This window comes from Anabrus simplex, chromosome 1 (genome assembly GCF_040414725.1).
Source record: "Anabrus simplex isolate iqAnaSimp1 chromosome 1, ASM4041472v1, whole genome shotgun sequence".
Lineage (NCBI taxonomy): Eukaryota > Metazoa > Arthropoda > Insecta > Orthoptera > Tettigoniidae > Anabrus > Anabrus simplex.
Genome location: NC_090265.1, coordinates 1,033,308,049 through 1,033,333,331, shown reverse-complemented (window position 1 = coordinate 1,033,333,331; position 25,283 = coordinate 1,033,308,049). Strand labels below are relative to the sequence as shown.

Genomic DNA, 25,283 nt, shown 5'->3' with positions numbered 1-25,283 from the left:
TACCCTAAAACAATGTCACCTCCAAACCCCAGGGCAGTTATTTTATCAAGACCATTAGCGTAGCCAGCATCGGTCAATTGGGAGGGGGCGGGGCTGTGGTTTGTAGTTACAAAATGATGGTAGAACACAATGAAGGTGCATGCATGACTTGTCATTTTAACGACATTGATACAAGTGAATTACAGATCTGTTGGTTCAACAATTATGTTTCTGCATGTTTATTTATTTTATTGCTTACTGCCAGTTTCTGTTTATTTTATTTTTGTAAAAAATTCCATGGGATATTCTAAACCCCAGTAATCTCACCCCCAACTAGCTACGCCCGTGATCAAGACATTCCACTGAAAAATCCGAACTCTTCTGTTGTCGAACTGTCTGAAGGATATTCTAGTATCCACAATAAGGTTTACAATACAAGGAACTGATCGACTCATTGGTGTCACACGTATTACAAGTATGGTTTCTTCAATAATAAACCTCTCGTGTAAACCCGAGGTTTGATATTTTATCTACAGCTGCACACTGGGTAGAAAATACGTCATAATTACATTAATAGTCCTATTCAGGTCCTATTGTGCGTACTCTTATCAAGGAGCAGCAAACTTAGTGCAATATTTACTTCAGAATTCGTGACGACATGATGACGAGAATACTCGAACTATATCGAGAAATGTTGATACATAGAAGACAGTACTAACACGCTCGGCAATTATTAATGAAATTAATGTTGCTGTTGTCATGCTACTCATGACGTTTTTTATCCCACGTGCTAATCTAGCTGGCAGTGTGATAAGCATATCTGTGTCATTCAGTTATAAATATTCTGCTGAGTTGTCGTGTTCTTGAAAGTAAAAGAGAATGACGGAGAACAAGAAACAAATTCGTGTTTGGTGCGATGGATGGTACGTTGGTGTAGTTTGAAATTTTGCTGTCATCTTCGTTATACACTATTAACTAAAGACGTTTGGAGTCATTTGAAGACCTCTGTTCGCTAAATGAATGTGCAGTACATGTTTCTCTTTCCTTAAAACATGTCGTGGGGTTATATTTGACTATTAACCAAAATAGTGTCATGGGATTTTCCACTCGGTAGTTTTCATGAATCATTTCGCAAGGGTTTGCTCCCACGAGACTAATTTTAAGGTTATTCTCAAGGTAAACTGGGTCACAGAACTTGTTTTTCACCTTACACGAAGTTAATTGTTGTTGCCGGTAGTATATTGTGTACGCGTATGACTGTAGCAAAGCACCACGCCCCCTTACCACTTAAGTTTTACGGTGTAGCCACGAAGCGTTGCGACAACTCGCTCAGATGACGTTTTATCTTTTCAGTTGTTTGGTTTTGAATACCGGTCTTGTTTGTAACCAGACCATTGCATTTATACCATTGCCGTTTATAAGCACCTTTTAATTACCATTGTGTACACAAAATAACTATTCATCTCCCTTTTCTTCGCTTTTAACTGGATATTTAGTGGATTGCATTCTTGTTTTCAGTAACAGCAACCAGCAATGACCTGATGAGTAGGGCCTATTTTGTTATTACTACAAATTCATTTTGAATTTGATATCTTCATTTGAGTTTCAAGTAATCTTATTCCTCGATAATTGGAAAATGTAGATTATAACCAATAGAAGAAATTGTGTGTAATTTACTACCAAAAAGAACATTTGGCTGACTCCACTCTCTCCATTATTAGGGGGGTGGGATGATTGCCTGCAGACCATCCTTCTCCAAATTTTCCAGTCTTTTACTACAAGAACTGCTTACATACATACATACATTCATACATAATCATTATAGACTGTTATGCCTTTCAGCGTTCAGTCTGCAAGCCTCTGTGAATTTACGAAACGTCGCCACAATCCTCGATTTGCAACTAGTGTTGTGGCCTCATTTAGTTCTATACCTCTTATCTTTAAATCGTTAGAAACCGAGTCTAACCATCGTCGTCTTGGTCTACCTCTACTTCTCTTACCCTCCACAACAGAGTCCATTATTCTCATAGGTAACCTATCCTCCTCCATTCACCTCACGACTCCACCACAAAAGCCGGTTTATGCGTACAGCTTCATCCATCGAGTTCATTCCTAAATTAGCCTTTATCTCCTCATTCTGAGTACCCTCCTGCCATTGTTCCCACCTGTTTGTACCAGCAATCATTCTTGCTACTTTCATGTCTGTTACTTCTAACTTGTGAATAAGATATTGTGAGTCCACCCAACTTTCGCTCCCGTAAAGCAAAGTTGTTGATCACAACTGCGAGCTCACTGCATTAGCTTTATGACACCTTGATTCAATCTCACTTACTATAATACCATCCTGGGAGAACACACAACCTAAATACTTGAAATTATCGACCTGTTTAGCTTTGTATCACCAATCTGACATTCAATTCTGTTGAATTTCTTACCTACTGACATCAATTTAGTCTTCGAGAGGCTAATTTTCATACCATACTCATAGCACCTATTTTCAAGTTCCAAGATATTAGACTGCAGGTTTTTGGCACAATCTGCCATTAAGACCAAGTCGTCAGCATAGGCTAGACTGCTTACTACATTTCCATCTAACTGAATCATTCCCTGCCATTTTATATCTTTCAGCAGATGATCCATGTAAACTACGAACAGCAGAGGTGAAAGATTGCAGCCTTGTCTAACCCCTGTAAGTACCCTGAACCAAGAACTCATTCTACCATCAATTCTCACTGAAGCCCAATTGTCAACATAAATGCCTTTGATTGATTTTGATAACCTACCTTTAATTCTATAGTCCCCCAATATAGCGAACATCTTTTCCCTCGGTACCCTGTCATATGCTTTCTCTAGATCTACGAAACATAAACACAATTGCCTATTCCTCTCGTAGCATTTTTCAGTTACCTGGTGCATACTGAAAATCTGATCCTGACAGCCTCTCTGTGGTCTGAAACCACACTGGTTTTCATCCAACTTCCTCTCAACGACTTATCGCACCCTCCCTTCCAAGATGCCAGTGAATACTTAGCCTGGTATACTAATCAATGAGATACCTCAATAGTTGTCGCAATCCTTCCTGTTCCCTTGCTTATAGATAGGTGCAATTACTGCTTTTGTCCAATCTGAAGGTACCTTCCCAACACTCCATGCTAATTTTACTACTCTATGAAGCCATTTCATCCCTGCCTTCCCACTATACTTCACTATTTCAGGTCTAATTTCATCTATTCCTGGTGCTTTATGACATTGGAGTTTATTTACCATCCTTTCCACTTCCTCAAGCGTAATTTCACCAACATCATTTTCCTCCTCCCCATGTGCTTGGCTATTCGCAACACCACCAGGATGATTTCCTTTTACATTGAGAAGATGTTCAAAATATTCCCTCCACTTCTCCAGTGATTCCCTGGGATCTAGTATGAGTTTACCTGAATTACTCAAAATACTGTTCATTTCCTTTTTCCCCTACCTTCCTAAGATTCATTATTACTGTCCAGAAAGGTTTCCCTGCTGCTTGACCTAGCCTTTTCAGGTTATTACCAAAATCTTCCCATGACTTATTTTTGGATTCAACAACTATTTGTTTCGCTTTGTTTCTTTCATCTACGTACAAATCCCTGTCTGCCTCGGCCCTTGTTTGGAGCCATTTCTGATAAGCCTTCTTTTTACATTTACAAGCTGCTCTTACTTCATAATTCCACCAAGATGTTCACCTTTTCCCATCTTTACACACAGTTGTTCCTAGGCATTCCCTTGCTGTTTCTACTACTGCATCCCTGTATGCCACCCATTCACTTTATATATCCTGAACCTGCTTACTGTCAACTGTTCGAAATTTCTCACTAATCATATCCATGTACTTCTGTGTAATTTCCTCGTCCTGGAGATTTTCTACCCTTATTCGTTTGCAGACAGATTTCACTTTCTCTACCCTAGGCCTAGAGATACTTAGTTCACTACAGATCAGATATTGGTCTGTATCATTGAAAAATCCCCAGAAAACTCCTACATTCCTAACATATTTCATGAATTCGAAGTCTGTTAAGATATAGTCTATTATGGATCTGGTACCTCTAGCCTCCCATGTATAGCGGTGAATAGCCTTATGCTTGAAGAATATACTCGTAACTGCTAAACCCATACTAGCACAGAAATCCAGCAAACGCTTCCCATTCCCATTAGCTTCCATATCTTCCCCACATTTACCAATCGCCCTTTTGTATCCTTCAGTTCTATTCCCAAATCTCGCATTGAAATCGCCCATTAGCACTATTCTATCCTTGCTGTTGACCCTGACCACGATGTCACTCAATGCTTCATAAAACTTGTCAAATTCATCCTCATCTGCACCCTCACATGGTGAATACACGGAGACAATTCTAGTCCTAATTCCTCCAACTGACAAATCTACCCACATCATTCGCTCAGTTAACGTGCCTAACAGAAACTATGTTGCGTGCAATGGTATTCCTGATAAAGAACCCTTCTCCAGACTCTGCCCTTCCCTTTCTAACACCCGTCAAGTACACTTTATAACCTCCTATCTCTTCCTCGTTATCTCCCCTTACCCGAATATCACTTACTCCTAGCACATCCAGATGCATCCTCTTTGCTGACTCAGCCAGTTCTACTTTCTTTCTGCCATAAGCCCCATCGAATTCCAATTCGTTTGCCAAGTTGTTTCCAAGGAATCCCTCGCCTGTCAAATGGGAGTGGGACTCCGTTACTCCCATAGGTCCGAGGCTTGCTTAAAATGTTCTGAGCTCAGTAAATTCATGAAGCAGGATACTGCCCTACTTACACATAGTCCAAGTGAGGATCTCTCTTCTAACAGATTATGGACTACCGGTGAATTGTATAGTCCTAGCCGCCTGAGCACAAGGAGGGCCATGACTCGGAATATGTCCGAGATGCCCACTCCCATTCCATAGCATCTGGTATCCCGACTCTCAGGACCACTTACTAGGCCACTCAGCCGTTGTCCTTGGTTCACGAACTAGGACGTGACTACAGTAATCCACACCATGAACCATGAACTGCTTGACAGAAATTATTGCTAGTCATTCCATAGATCTTAGATGAGTTTGTGAGGGATCCAGTCAGTGTTTCTTGAACTATTTAAGGTATTTTCACCTCTAGGAATTGGATTTTGTTTCTTCTTACAATGAACTCTTCTTGATGTAATGCTTCAGCGGATCAGAGTATGTTTCCACTTATAAGCGGCCACGGCTGGTCGTGGTGTGGCACCTCTGCATTTCAACTGACCTACTGAGCAGAGGAGCAGTGGTCAGAGCTCTGCTGTGGCTCTACGCCTCTGTATTCGGGAGATTGAGAGGGGCTGGTCCTCGCTGTCGGCTGTCTTGAGAACGGTTTTCCGTGGTTTTCCATTCTCCTGCACTATGGCAAATGCCAGGACAGTTCCTTGTATAGGGCACAGTCGCCAACCCCCCTCACCTTCTCCATATATCGCATTCACTGCTCCAAATCTCTCAGGCCAGAGAGAGGGTATTAACCCTCTTAATAATAATAATGTTATTTGTTTTACGTCCCACTAACTACTCTTTTACGGTTTTCGGAGACGCCGAGGTGCCGGAATTTAGTCCCGCAGGAGTTCTTTTACGTGCCAGTAAATCTACCGACACGAGGCTGACGTATTTGAGCACCTTCAAATACCACCGGACTGAGCCAGGATTGAACCTGCCACGTTGGGGTCAGAAGGTTAACCCTCTTACGAGGCCTGCTGTGCCCCTTCAGAGTACGAAATGAAAATGTCTGTAGTTAGTTGTAATGCATTCATTTCTAATTCTCAGTTGTTATAAGCCGGATGGATGCATATGCTTAGCTGTCCATGAAATGTGTTAGCCTATGTTAACCACTCTTTTCAAAGCTGTTGAGTTTCTTATAATTGATGTCCCTAACTGCTCATGTTTCTGATACATACAGTATCATTGATAAGACAAGAGCATTAAATAGCCAAGGTTTTATTATTTTATAGGCTACTTTTAGATTATATAGGCCTACAGCAGCCATGAAACCAAAATTAAACTAGGTATCATACTGTGTAGTTACTTCTTTATTACATTAATTAGATGAATCGTTGACTATTGTATCATTTATGGTATGTAATAGAGGCATCCAAAAGAAGAAATGAAAAACCAAAATTGACTTTTTATCCAAATGCTTTCACTTACTAATAATTGAAGACTTGATTATAAGGAGCAGCTCTATGTGCCATAGAGGTAAAAAGCACAATGTTACCAGTGATGGAAAAAGTATAAAATAAAAGTAATAGGGCTCAATTACAGTTATCTGAGAAAAAATTGACTCAATTACAATAACTAGGGGCCTAATTACATTTTCAAAAAGTAATCAATAAAATTACGACTACAAGCCCTCGTACCACTTTTAAAATTTCGTGGCAGAGCCGGGAATTGAACCCGGGCCTCCAGGGGAGGCAGTTAATCACACTAACCACTACACCACGGAGGAATCTTCTAAAACAAAAAGTAAAATAAAACCAATGGTGCAACAGCCCCAAAGGACTGTTGCTCAGCTTGAAGGCCTGCAATTAACGAAGTGTCTTGTGGTTGGCACGATGAAATCTCTTGGCCGTTATTCTTGGCTTTCTAGACTGCGGCCAGTATCTTGACCATCGGATAGCTCCTCAAGTGTAAGCATGTATATCAATCAGTGAATCAATATTGATCTGCATTTAGGACAGTCACCCAGGTGGCAGATTCCCTATCTGTTGTTTTCCTAACCTTTTCTTAAATGATTTCAGTGGAATTTTATTGAACATCTCCCTTGATAAATTATTCCAGTCCCTAACTCCCCTTCCTATAAATGAATATTTGCCCCAATTTGTCCTCTTGAATTTCAACATTATTTTCATATTGTGATCTTTCCTAGACACCACTCAAACTTATTCGTTTACTAATGTAATTCCTCGCCATCTCTCCGCTGACAGCTCGGAACGTACCACGTAATACCAATATAATGGTCCGTTATTGGACATTATAAATTTTCCAGCTAACTCATTCCTGGTTGCCTGCGTTTCACCCTCGTGTGCTAAGTTAGGCTCGTCAGTTGGGACTTAGCACACCACCCAAGACGCCATCATTTGATGGCCAGGCAGGCATCTATTTTTGGAAATGAGACATAGCTCTCATAGTGCATTGGCACTGCTGGTGGCTTCAAATAGCGTATGCGGTGGCCTCCACGGTATGCACAAGCCTTGCGTCTTGGGTGGTGTGCTAAGTCCCAACTGACGAGCCTAACTTAGCACACGAGGGCGAAACGCAGGCAACCAGGAATGAGTTAGCTGGAAAATTTATAATGTCCAATAACGGACCATTATATTGGTATTATAAATTTACTCATTCAGGACAAATATTTTAGGTTCCCTATGGGAATCAACATCTACAACATACCACATAGTCGAGCAGCTGATCTTCATTCTCTCAAGTCTTCCCACCCATACTTTGCAAAATTTTTGTAACACTACTCTTTTGTCAGAAATCCCCCAAAACAAATCGAGCTGCTTTTCTTTGTATTTTTTCCAGTTCTTGAATCAAGTAATCCTGGTGAGGGCCCCATACACTGGAACCATACTCTAGTTGGGGTCTTACCTGAGACTTATATGCTCCCTCCTTTACATCCTTACTACAACCCCGAAACACCCTCATAACCATGTGCAGAGATCTGTACCCTTTATTTACAATCCCATTTATGTGATTACCCCAATGAAGATCTTTCCTTATATTAACACCTAGATACTTACAATGATCCCCAAAATGAACTGCTACCCCATCAACACAGTAATTAAAAATGAGAGGATTTTTCCTATTTGTGAAACTCACAACCTGACTTTTAAACCCATTTATCATCATACCACAATGTCCATCTCACATCCCCCTGTAGGTGGGGGCGGTAGAATAACACCCATGGTATTCCCTGCCTGTCGTAAGAGGTGACTAAAAGGGGCCCCAGGGGCTCTGAACTTTGGAGCGTGGGATGGTGACCACGGGGCCATTAGCTGAGTCCTGGCATTGCTTCCACTTGTGCCAAGCTCCTAACTTTCATCTATCCCATATGACCTCCCTTGGTCAACTCTTGTTCTTTTTCGACCCCGACGGTATTACGTATGGAGGCCTACGGAGTCCATTTTCATGCCTTTCGTGGCCCTTATCTTCCTATGGCCGATGTCTTGATTTTTCGAAGTGTCGGATCCCTTCCATTTTTTTCTCTCTGATTAGTGTTACACAGAGGATGATTGCGTAGTTGTACTTCCTCTTAAAACATTATCGAGGTCATTTTGCAGTTACTCACAATGTTATAACTTATTTACTCCACAATTAGAATTAAGGAAGGTTCAACCTTTTCAGTACAAAATGTGTTGTACAAGGTGTTCACAACATATTATTTATTATATTATTAGTACCGGTTTCGACGCTTATTGCATCATCATCAGCTAAAAAATCACAAGTGGGCAAAGTACGTATCACAAAAGTTGTATAAATAATTCTTGCATGGCAAACTACAAATGATAGACTGCTTTTCTCCTTAAAGGCTAAAAGAAAAATGAATGAAATATGATGATATATTATGACACTTAAAAGCGTTATAGACTAATGAGATAGGTGATCATTGTGCATTAAAATTGGTCTGATGATTGAACATAAAAGTCTGAATGTGATAATAAAACGATGTAGTAAAAATGTCCACTCTTCTATTGTTGTTCAATGGAGACACGTAAGTCCAGGTCCGATGTTAAAGGTTAAAACCTTTTGATGGTCTTGCCAACCTCACATAACATCGGAGAAAACATAAAGGTCCCATAATACTACTTCGAGGAATTCCCCTCTTAATTACCGTATTACAGGGTCAGATAAAGTTTTGCCTACTCTAATTCTCTGAGATCTATTTTCGAGAAATATAGCAACCCATTCAGTCACTCTTTTTTCTAGTCCAATTGCACTCTTTTGCCAATAGTCTGCCATGATCCACCCTATCAAAGCTTTAGACAGGTCAATTGCGATACAGTCCATTTGACCTCCTGAATCCAAGATATCTGCTATATCTTGCTGGAATCCTACAAGTTGAGCTTCAGTGGAATAACCTTTCCTAAATCCGAACTGCTTTCTATTGAACCAGTTATTAATTTTGCAAATATGCCTCATATAATCATAAAGAATGCCTTCCCAAAGCTTACATGCAACGCATGTCAAACTTACTGCCCTGTAATTTTCAGCTTTATGTCTATCACCCTTTCCTTTATACACAGGGGCTACTATAGCAACTCTCCATTCATGTAGGATAATACACCTCAAACCAACCCTCAGATCCAAGTAAAAATCCCTGACCTTGCATCTTGTGGTAAGAGGCAGACAGGCTACCCCTACACCACAGGAGCAGCTCTAAAACAACAAATCTAATAGCAGATGCACATGGTACTGCATAAAATACACTAGCCTACTCAAAGTATACCAAACCAAACCCCATGGCGCAACAGCCCCGAAAGGCCATGACCTACCAAGCAACCGCTGCTCAGCCCGAAGGCCTGCAGATTATGAGGTGTTGTGTGGTCAGCACGACGAATTCCCTCAGCTGTTATTCTTGGTTTTTCTAGACTGGGGCCGCCATCTCACCGTTAGATGGCTCCTCAATTGTAATCATGTAGGCTGAATGGACCTCGAACCAGCCCTCAGATCCAGGTGAAAATCTCTAACCTGGCCGGGAATCGAACCCGGGGCCTCCGGGTAAGAGGCAGGCACGCTACCCCTAGACCGCGGGACCGGCTACTCAAAGTATAGGCTAATTATACATATAGCATTATCAAGTGACTGAAATCATGTAAATATTATTAGATTTTAATGAAATTGTAAAAATACTTTGTCAGTGGATAATCTGACAATGAAACTTCATTATTCTTGGCATCAGATTATGTCCAATGTTACAGTAATATTAATGGCGTGTGGCCTCCGAAGAGGCTTGGTGCAGGTCTTTCAAGTTGGCACCTTACAGGTTACCCCTGCATCTGTGAGAATGGGGCCCTACCTAACATGAATTCTAATGATGATATGGCACAAACACCCTGTGCCTGAGCCAGAGGAATTCACCAATGAAGGTTAAAATACCTGACCCGGTTGGAAATCAAACTTGTGACCCCTTGGAGGTCAGAATGGTAAACATGGAGCTGGGCATGTCCAATGTTAATGTTTGATGACATGACACAAAATTAACATTTCAGTCTTCATCACCTGGGACTGGAAAATCTGTTGTAACATTTATGTCTCATAAGCTTTGTAAAAAGGATGGCATTCCATCAGCAAAAACTTCGAGAGGAATATAAGTTTTCTCTATTTTGATTAAGTCTGGATTCTTTTGTCTAGAGTTTCTGGAAATGGAGCAGTTTTTCTGATTTGTCTCTGTAAATTGTCCTGTTCATTTTCTTTTTTAAGCCTGCCAATGTTTTCCTATTTTACATGAGTTGACTCAGTGCAGTTTTTTCAGTTCTTTATTGACAGCAGCCCTATCTCAATGTAGTGCCTATAAGTAGTGTTCTTTCTCATTGGCTAACTCCCTTATTATTCCGAATAGGAGATACTGTTTCGCATACGATATACGTATGTCAAAACCACAATTTCATAAGAAATTAACATAGTGCTCTTTACCTTAGTGTACAGATTTTTGAGCTAGGTATATGCTTTAGTATTTGTATGTAATTTATTGAATTATTGGTATTTTCTACTAATGGTTATTAAGTTATATAAAATAATTGCTTGATATATTTTCTATCTTGATTTTAGTTATGACATGGTGCATTTTGGGCATGCAAACTCTCTCCGACAAGCAAAAGCTCTTGGAGACTACCTTATTGTTGGTGTCCATACAGATGAAGAGATAACAAAGCATAAAGGTCCTCCTGTTTTTACAGAGGAAGAAAGGTAAAAAGTTGTGTTATATTATTAAGTCAAACATGGTGTAAACTTTGAGTGAGATTCATGAAGCATTTTGTCTTCTGTATTTTATGACTAGCTTATTGTGAACAGCATTAGAGCATGTATTTGCCATATTCATATGTTGTTCTGTTTTCTCATCCTCCCATCTCCTTCTTGAAGTAGGTTCACTGGCACCAAACGCAGTTTTAATTTAGAGCTATAGAAAGAACATTTTTAAAATTTATTCTCCAAGAGAAATATCAGCTTGCAAATAACAAGTGACCACAGTGTTCTGAAACATGAACACAATTACTTGCATTGTTGGGTATCACTGTGCATAGTTTATTGTTAGAATTGAGTCGCTATCACATGAAATAGAAAGGTGATGGAGAATTTTAAGTGAATCCTTAATAATGTTTAAGGCGATGTCAGAAGATGGTTGCATAGTTTTACTTCCTCTTCAAACAATCACCACCACCACCACCATTTAGACAAGTTAAATAAAATCCTAGGCTTTTCATATGTTTTCTAAGTCAAAAGGGGCACAGCACTCCTACTGCCAAATAGACTAGTTTTTAATTGGAACATGGTAGTGATCAGAGAGGTATGGTAAATGGGATTTGTAAATGGACTTCTTCTCCTGGTTCACTTCAGATGCCCTATGTTGATTCCTTTCAAAGCATGTACGTTTGCTTCTGGTACCAGCTGAATACAAGCCTTGAAATGCAGATGGGAAAGAAATGATCCATTAATCTGAATCTTAGTTGATGTCTTGTAGTTTTGGAATGTTTGATAGTAAGAATCAATTGTGTGCAAACACATTACCATGAATCAGGAAATAATTACTGAACAAACAAACTCAGAGCGTGAAATATTTTTTGTATATTTGCAAGCTGATATTTCTCTTGGAGAATAAATTTTAAAAATGTTCTTTCTATAGCTCTAAATTAAAACTGGGTTTGTTGCCAGTGAACCTACTTCAAGAAGGAGATGGGAGGATGAGAAAACAGAAATATTATTAAGTACAAGAATAAGTTACACTTTATATTAAATATAAATGAATACATACTGTATTAATTTATTTTTTGATCATATCATGGGTGATACCTGCCACATTTACCAGATGTGGCTCTTCTCTGCCCCTGAAAGATACTACAACCCCTCTTTATCTTGACACCACCTAACAGGTTTCTTACTTTTTTTAAAAAACAATTATTTCCAAAGGGGCATATGAGCCAAGGCTCAATAGTACTTTTCTTTGTTATGCTTTGTTCTTGTGGTAGCCTTCATAATTTTTTGAAAACTAATAAAATAATTACATTCAACAACAGAGACTAAATTAGAGAGTATTAACATATACCTTGCTGTGCATTGAATTCTTCTATCAATGTACAGGGTAGATGAAATTTTGATTCAAGATAAATATTTAAAACATATTCAAGCTATCTTTTCTTCTAGTCATATCATGGTGTTGATATACTGCATAAGTAAAAGGTAACACTGAATTTAGTAACTAAGTGTGAATATGATCTATTTCCACTCAGAGATTTTATTCCTAAATACATATCTTTTCAGTTGCTGATAAATATATAATAATAAAAGATTGCTCTCTTTGGAGCTAAGAACACAGAAGTTGATGTAGATGTTTCAGTTACTACTTATATATCATCATTAAATAGCTAAGATAATCCAAATTGTCCTCATAATTTTTACTGTTTCAGCTGTGTGTTTTGCTAGTTAAGACCTTTGACTAATATAAGTTTTTTTCCACACTGGTGAACTAGGCACTGAACCAATCTGGAAACATTTTAAGTGCAATTTATATTAATCAGCTGGTCCTATTGCATGTTGTTAAGGGCGCATGATTAGCTCAGTGGCTTAGCTGCTGGCTTTCAACCTGGAAGGCTTAGGTTTGAATCCCGGTCGATTCTGGATCAAGATTTTAATCTCAAAAATTACGTAGCATCAGGAAGGGCATCCGGCTTTAAACCCCCGGCCAAAACAGAATGAGCCTGGAGGGCTCCAGCGACCCCAAAAATAATTGGGATAAGGTAAAGAAAGTTTATACTGCATATTAACCTTCCTCTTATTATATCTCTAAACAATGAACTTCCTAAACAGATTATTTTTCTTTTAGACCCTGTGTTACTACTCTCAGATAAACATTCAGATACGTAGGCTGCAGTTTTGCAATCTGGAAGGTAAATATTTACTTGCGTGCTACCAACTATGGTGTTATTATGCGGAAGATGTAGTTACAGTTTTATTGCATTGGCAATAATGTTACTGAAAATGTATTGAAATTTAGCATAGTGGTATACCCGTTCCAAGGTGTTTTATTTGTTTAGCACCTTTTCTTTTGAAATTGTATTACAAGAGTCCAGTATTAGACTGTTATTCGACTGTAATGTGGAAGTTCCAGCCAAGAAAGGATTGAAGTCTACACATATGAAGAAACTTTCAAATTAATTTAGTATGCAATGAAATACAGAAATTGTCGTAAAAATAAAAAGACTGATAATGTTACATGGACGCAAAAGGTAAAATTCAAGTTATAATTTTGTTTTTTTTCTACTAGTAATAAAGAGTATGTGCGTTACGGTCAAAGCAGAGTTTATCTTCGTAATCAATACCACCAATTTTGTTAAGATGTAAAATAAATTGGGAAACCTGGATATCACTAGTAGGTGGCAGGCATGCAGTGAAGCATGGATAATTTCATTATCATTTTATTTTTGTTTATAACTTCCCTAATTCTGGAGTTGCCACTAGGACAAAGTATACTTCATTTTCCAATACACAATTTACTATCACAGTTTAACAGGTACGGTAATAAAAAATACTATCTGATAAATCATATTAGCATGGAATATGAAAAAATCTTTCACATATAATACAAAAAACTAAGGAACAAAGAAACAAAGAGTTTGAAACATATGATACTATTGACAGTATAAATGATTTCTGAAAATTAATACTGAACTGCCGATGGCAGCTACCGGTATGTTTGTCAGCAGATGATTTTTCTATGCCTAATGAAGTCCAAAACTGGGATAAGAATTTAGGAATTGTTCCCCGAGTTTCCTCCATTAACCATGTGACATGATATATTTTGCAGTCCATATTTTTCTTTATAATATGAGACTGTTTGGTCATAAATACACTTCTTCTCTAATCTACTTCTTCCGGTTGACCAGAATGTGATTCAAATCACGTAGTTGGGTCAATGATCATTCTGTTCTTACTTTCTGGTTTATAGCACATGGTCTGGGATATCGGTTGGCATTTGAAGGACCTATTTGAGTGCTTTTTGTTATCTTGTTTGCATCGGATAGAAACGTTTGTGGTATGCAAAGGTGTTGCCTGGAATGGAGATATAAGTGTTGGAGAGATCGAACAATCTGGTCTGCTTGCAGCAAAGGTAAGTTAACAAGAATTTCTATAGGATCTGTTAGGTTTTACAGAACGGTTTGAGGATCAAATATCAGTTCATCGGAGAAGTTTATGCCTAGATAACGAATTGGTTCACTACGGGCTTGCATTCTTATTTCTTGTTGATTTATACTGAGATTTTTGTCCAAATATTTCTCTTTCGTTACGCATACAGCTACAGATTTTGAAACATTTATGTCGACGCCTATTTCATGAAACCGTTGTAGGGCACCTTTTATCAGTCCAGCTGCTGCTTCCACACTTACCAATGATTACCTTGTCATCTGTGAAACTCATGATGATCAGTCTTTATTCTTCTTTGGTTAGAGGGAAACCATATTGACTAGCTGTGGATTCTTCAGATAATTCTGCAAGAATGTGATCTGTTGCTAAATTATACAGAGCAGGAGGGAGTGTAAATTATACAGAGCAGGAGGGAGTGGAAAACCTTACAGTATACCACATTTAAATTGGATGAGATCAGTTTGCTGGTTTCGTATTTTGGTCTTCATACTGTTTATCTTCTTGTAAATTCATAATAAGATACATCAATTTATCGGGAATACCTGTTAAATCAAGAGTCTTAGATGGTGGTGCCCCACATTGTCAAAAAACGTTTCTGATATCTAAAAACACTATGCAGGCATCGTGTTTGTTTACTTTAGCTGCCTCTGATAGTGATGTTTTTAGATGTGTACCTGGGGAGTTATTGAATCCCCTCTGGCTTTGATTGAAACTAATATATTGACAAAACCTTTGGTCTAGCACTCTTCAAATTACCCTCCGAATTATACTACGGGTGGTTATTGGATGACAGTTGGGCAATCAGTCTCTCCTCCTTTGTGAGTGAGAACTGTCCTGGCTCTTTTCGAGTGGACAGTACAAAGCTGGTTTGCAGCATTCTAATACCATTCAACGAAATAGTTTCATAGGCAATTCCATTCTAATTGTCTGTACAGTGATGTGATCGGGACCGCTGGCTGTCTCTACTGAAATTCTCTTTATTGCAGCATTTACCTCTTCTTTGGAAAGCAGCATTTACCTCTTCTTTGGAAATAAAAATGTTGTTTTACTCGAAAAGTTCAGCTTCGTCAACTTCTGAAGGGTATTCAGGTCTCACCTTTGAAAAAAGGTTGGAAAAGTATGTATGTAAGCAGTTTCTGCCTAGAGTGCATAAAGGTGGTTCACATCTGAATACTGTGTGAATAGCCTTTCTACGTTGATTGTAGTAGCCTAATGGAACCTGAGTTAAGTGATACAAATATGTACCCTTTCATTTTTCTTTGTCTCTTGTGGTAGCTCGCTTAGGATTGGAAGTAGTTTTATATGATCGCTGACCAACTACATCACGTTTTCTTTTTCTGGTTTTGTAATATTCCTAAGCAGGACGTTTAGGACCAGGAAGAAGATGTATTGCTTTGGTGAGGAATGACAGAAAATTACTTACTAATGTATCAAAGACATCATCATTCATATCCGTTGTGAATTTTGCTTTCCAGTTACTGAATTCCCTACTGAATCTACTATCAAATTTTGACATATCTGCTTGTTCATTGGAGTCTTTTGTGATGTCATAATTGTTATGTTCAATATTGGTACTGTCTTTGACCGCTTTTTGGATTCCTCTGGGCAGTTTCTGTTGACTTACTAAATTCGCTCGGTGTTTTCAGCAGGACAGCTGATGGTAGGGTTCGAACCCACTCGTCTCCCGAATACAGAGCTTGGCTCCATAGCTGTAGCATGTTAACATGTGCAGCCACTCTACTTTATTTATTTGTATTAGATATTGGAAGAAAAATGTTTGAGTTTGTACAAGTTTACATTTTCAGGTTGTGTGTCTGTGATACAGTAAACTTCTGTAACTTCATTATTGCATTACATCCTTGATATTCCAAACTTCTTTTGCAGTGTATATTTTCTTTTGCTTATTAGATACTTTTCTGTTTGAATTACAACACTGGACCCCCAAATTCAAAATTGGTTCAAACCCCACTGTCAGCAGCCCTGAAGATGGTTTTCCGTGGATTCCCATTTTCACACCAGGCAAATGCTGGGGCTGTACCTCAATTAAGGCTATGGCTGCTTCCTTCCCACTCCTAGCCCTTTCCTGTCACATCGTTGCCATAAGACCTATCTGTGTCGGTGTGACGTAAAAAAAAAAAAAAATCTGACAAACGTTCAGTGTGTTCATATAAAATTTGTTTGGTCATTTCAGTTAAACATTCATAATCATCATATGCAGTTTCCAGCTGTTCACCAGGTCTGCTTGGAACATAAGCCACTCCATCTCCTCTTGTCTTCCGACCACTTCTCCCCCTTCACTCTTGCCCAGTCTTATCTTCTCTGTACACCCTCTTCCACTCCTTTTATCCACCTGTCTCTTGGTCTCCCTCGTGGTCATTTTCCTGTTATCTCCATTTTGTGCATCCTCCTTAGTATCCTTTCCTCAGTCATTCTCTTAATGTGTCCATACCATCTAAGTCGAGATACCTCTATCCTATTCTGTAGTGGCTCTTCTTTTACTATATCTCTAATCTTCTCATTTCTCATCCTATCCATTCCTGTCAATCCTATCCTGCTTCTCAGAAATTTCATTTCACTTGCCTGTATCCTAGACACAGCTTTGTCTCATTACCCAAGTTTCTGCTGCATACGTCGGAATAGGTACATAGTACATCCTGTATATCATTTTGCTTCTCTGAGGAACATCCTGTTCCAAACCAGGCTTCTGACACTTTTCTGGAACACTCTTGCTTGTCTTCCACACTCGATTATTTCCTCATCATTTCTTCCACTTTCCTCTAGGATACTTGCGAGGTACTGAAAACTCTCTACCTTCTTAAGCTGTTCCCCTCCAAGCATTATCCCTCTCATAGGTCTCTCCTTCTTTCTAGTTGTGATCACTATCTCACTCTTTTTAGTATTAAATTTCATTCCATATTGTTCCCCTTCATCTTCCCGTGCATTGAACTGTTCCTGGATATCCTCTTTCTTTTCTCCCCTGACTAACAAATCATCAGCAAACATCATCACTTTCATTTTTCCTTCCCCAGTTTTCCTTGCCACTTATGACATTAGCTTGTCCATTACTACAATGAAGAGCAAAGTTGACTGAGCACTTCCATGTCTTAATCCACTGCTTTTGCTCAAACCAGTCTGGTTCTTTCTCCTCCTACTTTCACACAACTGACACTCCCATGGTACATCTCCCTCTTTCTATTGTCTGCTTCTCGACACCTGTTTTTGTAAGGCTTCCCATACCTGTTTCTGCACACACAATCATATGCTTTCTCAGTCCAAGAAGGCCATCATATAGATCTGAAGCAATACTGCTCTCCTCTTAACTTTTTTTCCAACAGCTTTCTGATTCTATTCTCCAAGAATCTTCTCAAACCCATTTGCACAGTGACATATCAATGTGACTCCCATATTTTTTATATCTTTTCTATTCCCCTTCTTGAAAATGGGTATGATTATCCCCTTCTTCCAGTCTTTAGGGGTCTTCCTCTCCTTCCATACTACTTTCAACACAGAATAAAGCCACTGTTTCCCTACCTCTTCTTCTGTCTTCACCATCTCAATACTCACTTCATCTAAACCTCGGGAGGGATTTCCCTCCTTTCATCTTGTCCAGTGTTACCTCCACTTCTCCCCATGTTAAGTCTTTTTCTTTTTCCATGTTTCTTCCTTCTTCCATGCTTATACTTTCCTCCTCAATGCAACCTTCTGGGTTTAGTAAATCTTCAAAATACTCCTTCCACATTCCTTTGAATATCTCTTTTTTTCCTGCACTTCATTTCCATTCTTATCTATCATTATAACATCTTCCCTCATGCCTTTCCTCTTACTCTTGAACATCCTATACAGTACTTTTTTATTTCCTTTGCTATCATCTTCCATTATGTTTGTCCACTTTTCCATCCATTTTTTGTTCTCCTCTGATACAACCTCTTTAGCCCCTTCCTGTTTGGTTTTATATTCTTGTCGCCGTTGCCCTCTGTTGAAACCACACTCTAAAAAGCTTTATTCTTCTTCCCAACTGCCACTTTGACTCTGTCGTTCCACCATGGGGTCTCCTTGCATCTTTTCCTGTAGTTCTCCCATAAACTCTCTCTGCAGCTTTTACTAATCTCTTTTTAAAACTTTCTCATTCTTCCTCTCCTCCTTTTGTATTCTCTGTTGGTAAGTTCAGTGTTATTTTTTCCCGGTATTCTTCCTTGCTTTTCTTCTCCTTCAGTTTCCATATTTTGATACATCTTTCTTGCTTCTCTGTCCTCTTTCTTTCCTTCATTTTCCTCAGTTTCATTACCAGTAGTCTGTGGTCACTATCTTGGGCCTCTGATGGTATTACCCTTACATCTGTAATATTCCTCTTCATTTCACAGTCGTAGGTCATGTAATCCACAATGGATTTCCTAGACCAGTCACTGCTACCAGGTTATCTTGTGGTTTTTCTCTTCTTGCACCATGAGTTCCCAACCTTCATCCCATTTCTTTTGCACAAATCCAGTAGCTTTTTCCCCTCCTTATTTCTATTTCCCCATCCTTCTCCTCCAAGTATGTTCTCATAAACATTCCGGATTTTATTTGTAGGTATAAAATGGTCCGTGGTATCAAGTGGGTGGATGAAGTGGTAGAAGGAGCTCCTTATGTCACTACTCTGGAAACTCTAGACAAGTATAATTGTGACTTCTGTGTGCATGGAGGTTAGTAGATGTGAATTATATATTTATAAACATCATAAAAGCATGTGTGACCACTATGCCACACATGTCTTCTAAGTTGATGTAACAGGAAAATGAAGCATGGTATTATTTATAAAAACGTATGACATTATCTGTATATATAAAAAACTAGTGGAAGTTTGAAGTGCAATAAATTTATTAGTATGAAATGTAAGCTGTGAACTTGGGCATAAGCCTAACTTTCAGCCTTAGTCTGAAAGTCTGAGTTAAAAATCTATTTAGGTTATTTGTAACAAAGAATAATTGTAATATATGTAGAATAATGTAATTTTCCCAGTATCAAGTGTAATATCATACCAGAAGTAGTATTACAGAGAACTAGTCACTTTTACTTCTGAAATGTCTCCCAGTGAATAATGTTTCTCTTTCCTTTCATTTATTTTTCTCTCTTTCTGAATTAAAGTTGTACCAAAGAAGGCTACAGAAATATTTTACAAGGAACATTACATACATCCATAGTGATATATGTGGTTGAGATCTGGTCACTGACAAAGGAGAAAGGTAATATAATCCATCATTTTTTTTTTTTCATAAATGTGAATGGAGACATTAACATATCAGGGTAAATCGAATATAACATTGCTTATTCAATGATAGACCTACTGGTATTGGTATTCGTCACTATAAATCTGCTTTGGGCTTTTATTTTAATGCTTTATTTTCAACTAACTGGTGTGTACCAGATGTTGACAGGTTAGTTTTTGATATAGATGTTGATTCCCATAGGGAACCTGAAATATTTGTCCTGAATAAGTAAATTTATAATACCAATATAAATGGTCCGTTACTGGACATTATAAATTTTCCAGCTAACTCATTCCTGGTTGCCACCGTTTTGCCCGGGTGTGCTAAGTTGAGCTCATCAGTTGGTTAGTTTTTGTTAATGCAGTAGTAATCCCATGTGGTGGAGATGAGTGGCAGTAGAAGAGACAGAGCATGTCTCAACAAACAATAGTCAATGTTGGTAAATTTTTAGAGGCTTAGGACATTGGTAAACCATCATATTTTGTTTTCTCGCAGCTCAGCAATATTAGGGCATTCGAGCCCTAGGCACTAACCTCCCCCTCTGTGGAGTAACAACACCGTGTTTATTACAAGCTAGTCCTTTTATTAACAATCCCTGGATTCTACATATACATATACGTTACAGCAACCACTGGATAGCGTGCGGTATCGCCTTGAGTCCCCACCCTGGTCAATTTTCAGAGGAACGACCAGCTGCACCGGTCGACTGATTCTGGAGCTGTCTGGCTGGTGTAGGATGATTGTTCGGATCTTTCCATCTCTCCCTGGGAGAAGCTCATCTATTCTCGCTCATTTCCATACGTGTCATGGCCTAGAGTCCTCCTGGAGGAGGACAATGTCTCCGATCCTTGGCGAACCCTGTTGTCTGTGTGGTCTTTTCACTTTGTGGTAGCTTCGCAGCTGGAGAAGATCCTCTGCTTTCCAACGTTTCCAGAAATCTTGAAGACTCACTACCTCATTTTAAATTCTGATGTCAAATTTTTCCCTATAGTGGGTTCTACTCCAAACAGGGTGGCTGTTAACCTTTTTTTGACTAGAAAGTGAGATGGGGTCAGAACATTGCCAGTATTTGTGTCCTTGGTGATCGGTCTGCTGTTAAAGGCGGCTTCTGTGCTGACAAGTGTTGTGTAAAAGCCTTCCTCGTCCTGCTGCAAGCGTCCTAGAACCTTCCGCAGGCATCGTTTGGTAGAACCGACCATCCTCTCCCAGAATCCTTCCCACCAAGCCGCCTGTACCGCAATGAATTTCCATTGGACTCCTTCGCGAGCACAGTAGTGATGCATACTGGGGTCTACCAAGACGTCTTTGAGGGCCACGAGTTCCTTATTCACTGCAGTGAAAGTGCGCGCGTTGTCCAAGTATATAGTGTGGGGTATACCCCATCGGCTGATGAATCTTTGCAAAGCCATCAGAAATTTTTTTGTTGACATATCGGTGGATAGTTCTAGGTGGAGTGTGCGAGTGGAGGCACAAGTGAACAGAACTATGTACTTCACTAACTTCTCTGCCCCATTTAACATAAAGGGGCCTGCGAAATCCACACCTGTTACAGAAAATGGCTCTGTAGGTCGTACACAATCAAGTGGTAGGGGAGTGAGTGTTTCGAGCTATCTTGCATGGTAGGCTTGAATGGAGTACTTAATTGTTCGCCTAGCTTGGAGAATCCAGTATTCTTGTCATAGATCTCCTAATACGATGCATACTCCTAAGTGGTGCAGTCGTATATGGATGTGTCTAATTAGCAAGTGAAGTGGTGTTCACCATGCAGTATAAGGGTGTTTCTGCTCGTTGGTCAACTCCGCACATTGGAGTCTTCCACCTAGTCGGATTACACCTTGGTCTATGAAAGTGTTGAAGCGTGCAAGCTTAGGTGTATTGGGTAGCTGTACACCTCGCTGCAGTGCGCTTACCTCGGCAGGAAATTTTTCTCGCTGGATGTTTTTGATCCAATATGTACGGGCTGTTTGCAATTCTGCAGCTGTCAATGCGTTAGAATGGGCTGTTTTATCTTTGAGAGCTTGGATAAATCGAAATACCCACGCTGCGACATGTAGTAGTTTCCAGTAGGCGCTAAACTATAATACATCTAGGATGGGTTCAGTAGTGGTGATCATGAACACATTTGGCAGCTTTTTGATCTCTGTTAGTGGCAAGTGTTCCATTGTTATGTTAGGTAGCCAAATGTTGGTGTGAGTAAGCCAGCAGGGACCACACCACCACATCTCTAAGGATAGCAGCTGGTCTGCGTCTATCCCTAGCATGAGATAACCTGCAGGGTTTTGGTCTCCGAGACAGTGTCGCCACTGACTGGGAGTTGTGTGGCTAATTGTCTCTGTTACACAATTGGCAACGAAGGCCCTCCATTTGTTTGGGTCGTTTTTTTATCCATCCCAACGTCACTGTAGAGTCACTCCACAGAGTGGCCCTGTTGAGGTCGAAATCCTCTATAGAGTAATAAATAAGTTACAAGATTGTGAGCAACTGCAAAATGTGAGATGTTGTGAGATGGACAGTAGGCAATGGTATGATGATAAACGGGGTTAAAAGTCAGATTGTGAGTTTTACAAATGGGAAAAGTCCTCTGAGTTTTAATTACTGTGCTGATGGGGTGAAAGTTTCTTTTGGGGATCGTTGTAAGTATCTGGGTGTTAATATAAGGAAAGATCTTCATTGGGGTAATCACATAAATGGGATTGTAAATAAAGGATACAGATCTCTGCACATGGTTATGAGGGTGTTTAGGGGTTGTAGTAAGGATGTAAAGGAGAGGGCTTATAAGTCTCTGGTAAGACCCCAACTACAGTATGGTTCCAGTGTATGGGACCCTCACCAGGATTACTTGATTCAAGAACTAGAAAAAATCCAAAGAAAAGCAGCTCGATTTGTTCTGGGTGATTTCCGACAAAAGAGCAGCGTTACAAAAATGTTGCAAAGTTTGGGCTGGGAAGAACTGGGAGAAAGGAGACGAGCTGCTCGACTGAGTAGTATGTCAGAAACAGATCTGATCTGTTTTTGACAGGCTCTGTTGGTGAAAAAAAATGTAATTCCCTCCATGGGAACTTAGAATTTTCCATTGAGTAGTATGTTCCGAGCTGTCAGCGGAGAAATGGCGTGGAATGACATTAGTAGACGAATAAGTTTGGGTGGCGTCTTTAAAAGTAGGAAAGATCACAATATGAAGATAAAGTTGGAATACAAGAGGACAAATTGGGGCAAATATTCATTTATAGGAAGGGGAGTTAGGGATTGTAATAACTTACCAAGGGAGATGTTCAATAAATTTCCAATGTCATTGAAATGATTTAAGGAAAGGCTAGGAAAACAACAGATAGGGAATCTGCCACCTGGGCAACTGGCCTAAATGCAGACCAGTATTGATTGATTGATTGATTGATTGATTGATTGATTGATTGATTGATTGATTGATTGATTGATTATTTCCTCACAAAAATAGTGCAGGAGACGTGTGTCTATAAGTGCGGCGAGCAACTGTAATCTTGGAACCGTCACCTTCTTCACTGGTGCTGGTCTGTTTTTGGTGCAAAATATGCGAGCGGGGGTGGTATAGTCCCATGTTGACTTCACATAAATAACTGCTCCGTATACCTTCTCAGAGGCATCACAGAATACGTGCACATGTGATTTGTGATTTGTCTGTCCCATCCCGATCCATCTGGGGATGTTTATAGATGACAGGAAGTGAAGTTTGCTAATCCATGAATGCCAATTCTTTGCTATATCAGGAGGTAGTAACTCCTCCCAAGTTAAATATCTGAGCCAGGTGTCCTGAAAGATTAATTTAGCAACAATTCCTACTGGTGTGAAAAGTTCAAGAGAATCTTAGAACTGGGCTGTGCCACAAAGAATATTTCTCTTGGCTCCTGGTTTGTGCTTGAGATCGCTAGCAATCTTCTTCTTGGTGAAGAGACAGTCTTTAACAGTATTCAAGTCTACTTCCAGAATGGTTGTCACACTTCTTTCCTCCAGCTTTTCCTTACGCCATAACATCTTTAACGGTTTCAAGTTGGTCGCCCACATGGAGAGTGAGAGTTTAATGTGTTGCAAGAGTGCGGTGAGTTCCTGATATATAGTGATTACCTTTGAGTCATCATTAACACTTGCAGTGAAATCATCCATAAACATAGATTTGTCAACTAGCTCTGATGCAACTCTATATCTGTCCTGACTCAGTGTGGCCGTTTCCCTTATAGTGGCCGACAGGAGGAATGGACTAGATGTCAGTCCAAAGGGCAAGCATTTAAAGCGACAGGATATCAGCTTGTTTGATATGTCATAGGTTCCGTCCTCCCTCCGCTCGACACGATACCATAGAAATCTCGTAAGATCTCTATGATCCTTGTTGAGTGTTAATTGTAGGAATGCTCGTTGGCCATCACATACAACTGCCTTGAAGTGTTTTCTAAATCTTAACAATATCACTAGAATTTCCGGTAACAGGTTATGGCCCAATTCCAGCACCTCATTCAGTGATGGAGAGTCTATTTCGTGGGAGGATGCATCGAAGATGACTCTGTATTTTGTGCTACTCGCGTTGGATTTCTTCACAGTGTGGTGGGGTAGGTAAAACACATCCCCGGAACAGTTGTTGTGAGGAACAGTCTCTACTTGATCTCTCCGTATATAATCTGACATGTGTTTGTGGTAAATGGACTTCAGCTCATCATTCCTTTGTAGTCTATTTTCTTATGACGAGAATTGCCTTTCTGCTGTGGTGAAGTTGGAGGAAAAGAGAACACCTTCTTTCCTAGGGAGCGAGATAACTCTCTTTCCATCTTCCTTATAGTAGGTGTTATGGAAATCTTAGAGAATGGTGTGATGCTTGGGTGATAGTGCTCGCCCTTGATGTTCCTTAATGCCGATGGTTTCAAAATCCCAAAACTGACTTACACTGTCATAGGAGATTTCATCTACAGCAAATTAAATATGATGGACCATTATCTGGTTGACTGTAACGCTGGTTCTGTTTCCGCTGACGACGTATCCAAATATGGTAGGCAATAGAACAAGAGAATGAGATACTCTCATTGGCTGTTTCATAGTCACAATCCTCCAGTAGTGGTCTGCACCCATGAGAACTTCTATCGGAAGTTCTATTTTGTCTTGAGGATCTGCTAGTTTGAGTTTGTTGAGTGAAGTGAGGATCCTTATATCGTGCGATGACGTCTGTTGTGGCATATAGGTGTTGTGACTTTCAAAAACTGAAATACGAGTATTAGTAGAAAATCCCATCATTTTAAATGAGACGTTCCTTCTTAAAGTTAAAATCCTAGAAGGTGATTCGAATGTGGTTAACTCCAATGTCTGGCTATGATTAATGTTGAGTTCCAATGAATCTATCAGAGAATGATGAATAAAACTAGACTGACTACCGGTGTCCAGGACACAACGGGTAAATTTCAGTTTTCCAGTTGGTCCTTTGATCCATGTGCGAATAGTCTGCAGGTATGTGAAGTTCGAAGCGGTGACTTCTATTTTGCCAATGGAAGAAAAGAGGGTGTCTGCCTTACTGTAGATAGATATGTGATGGAGACCTTTACACTGGTTGCAGGATGCCTTTCCTTGTTTGAAACACCTATCCTTATTGTGACCTTTCCTGAGACACAGGAAACAACATTTTGCCGTCTTGAGTTTATCAGTT

The 25,283-nt window shown here is 39.6% G+C and overlaps 1 protein-coding gene across 1 annotated transcript in view; it reads left to right on the top strand.

Moving 5' to 3' along the window:
- Positions 1-712: 712 nt before the first annotated feature.
- Pect (phosphoethanolamine cytidylyltransferase) overlaps positions 713-25,283 on the top strand; it is a 132,702-nt gene continuing 108,131 nt past the window's right edge. The window contains exons 1-3 of the mRNA XM_067136991.2: positions 713-902; positions 10,791-10,928; positions 18,948-19,060. Coding sequence (XP_066993092.1) covers positions 859-902; positions 10,791-10,928; positions 18,948-19,060 — 295 coding nt within the window. The 5' untranslated portion in view covers positions 713-858. The remainder of the gene's footprint in view (positions 903-10,790; positions 10,929-18,947; positions 19,061-25,283) is intronic.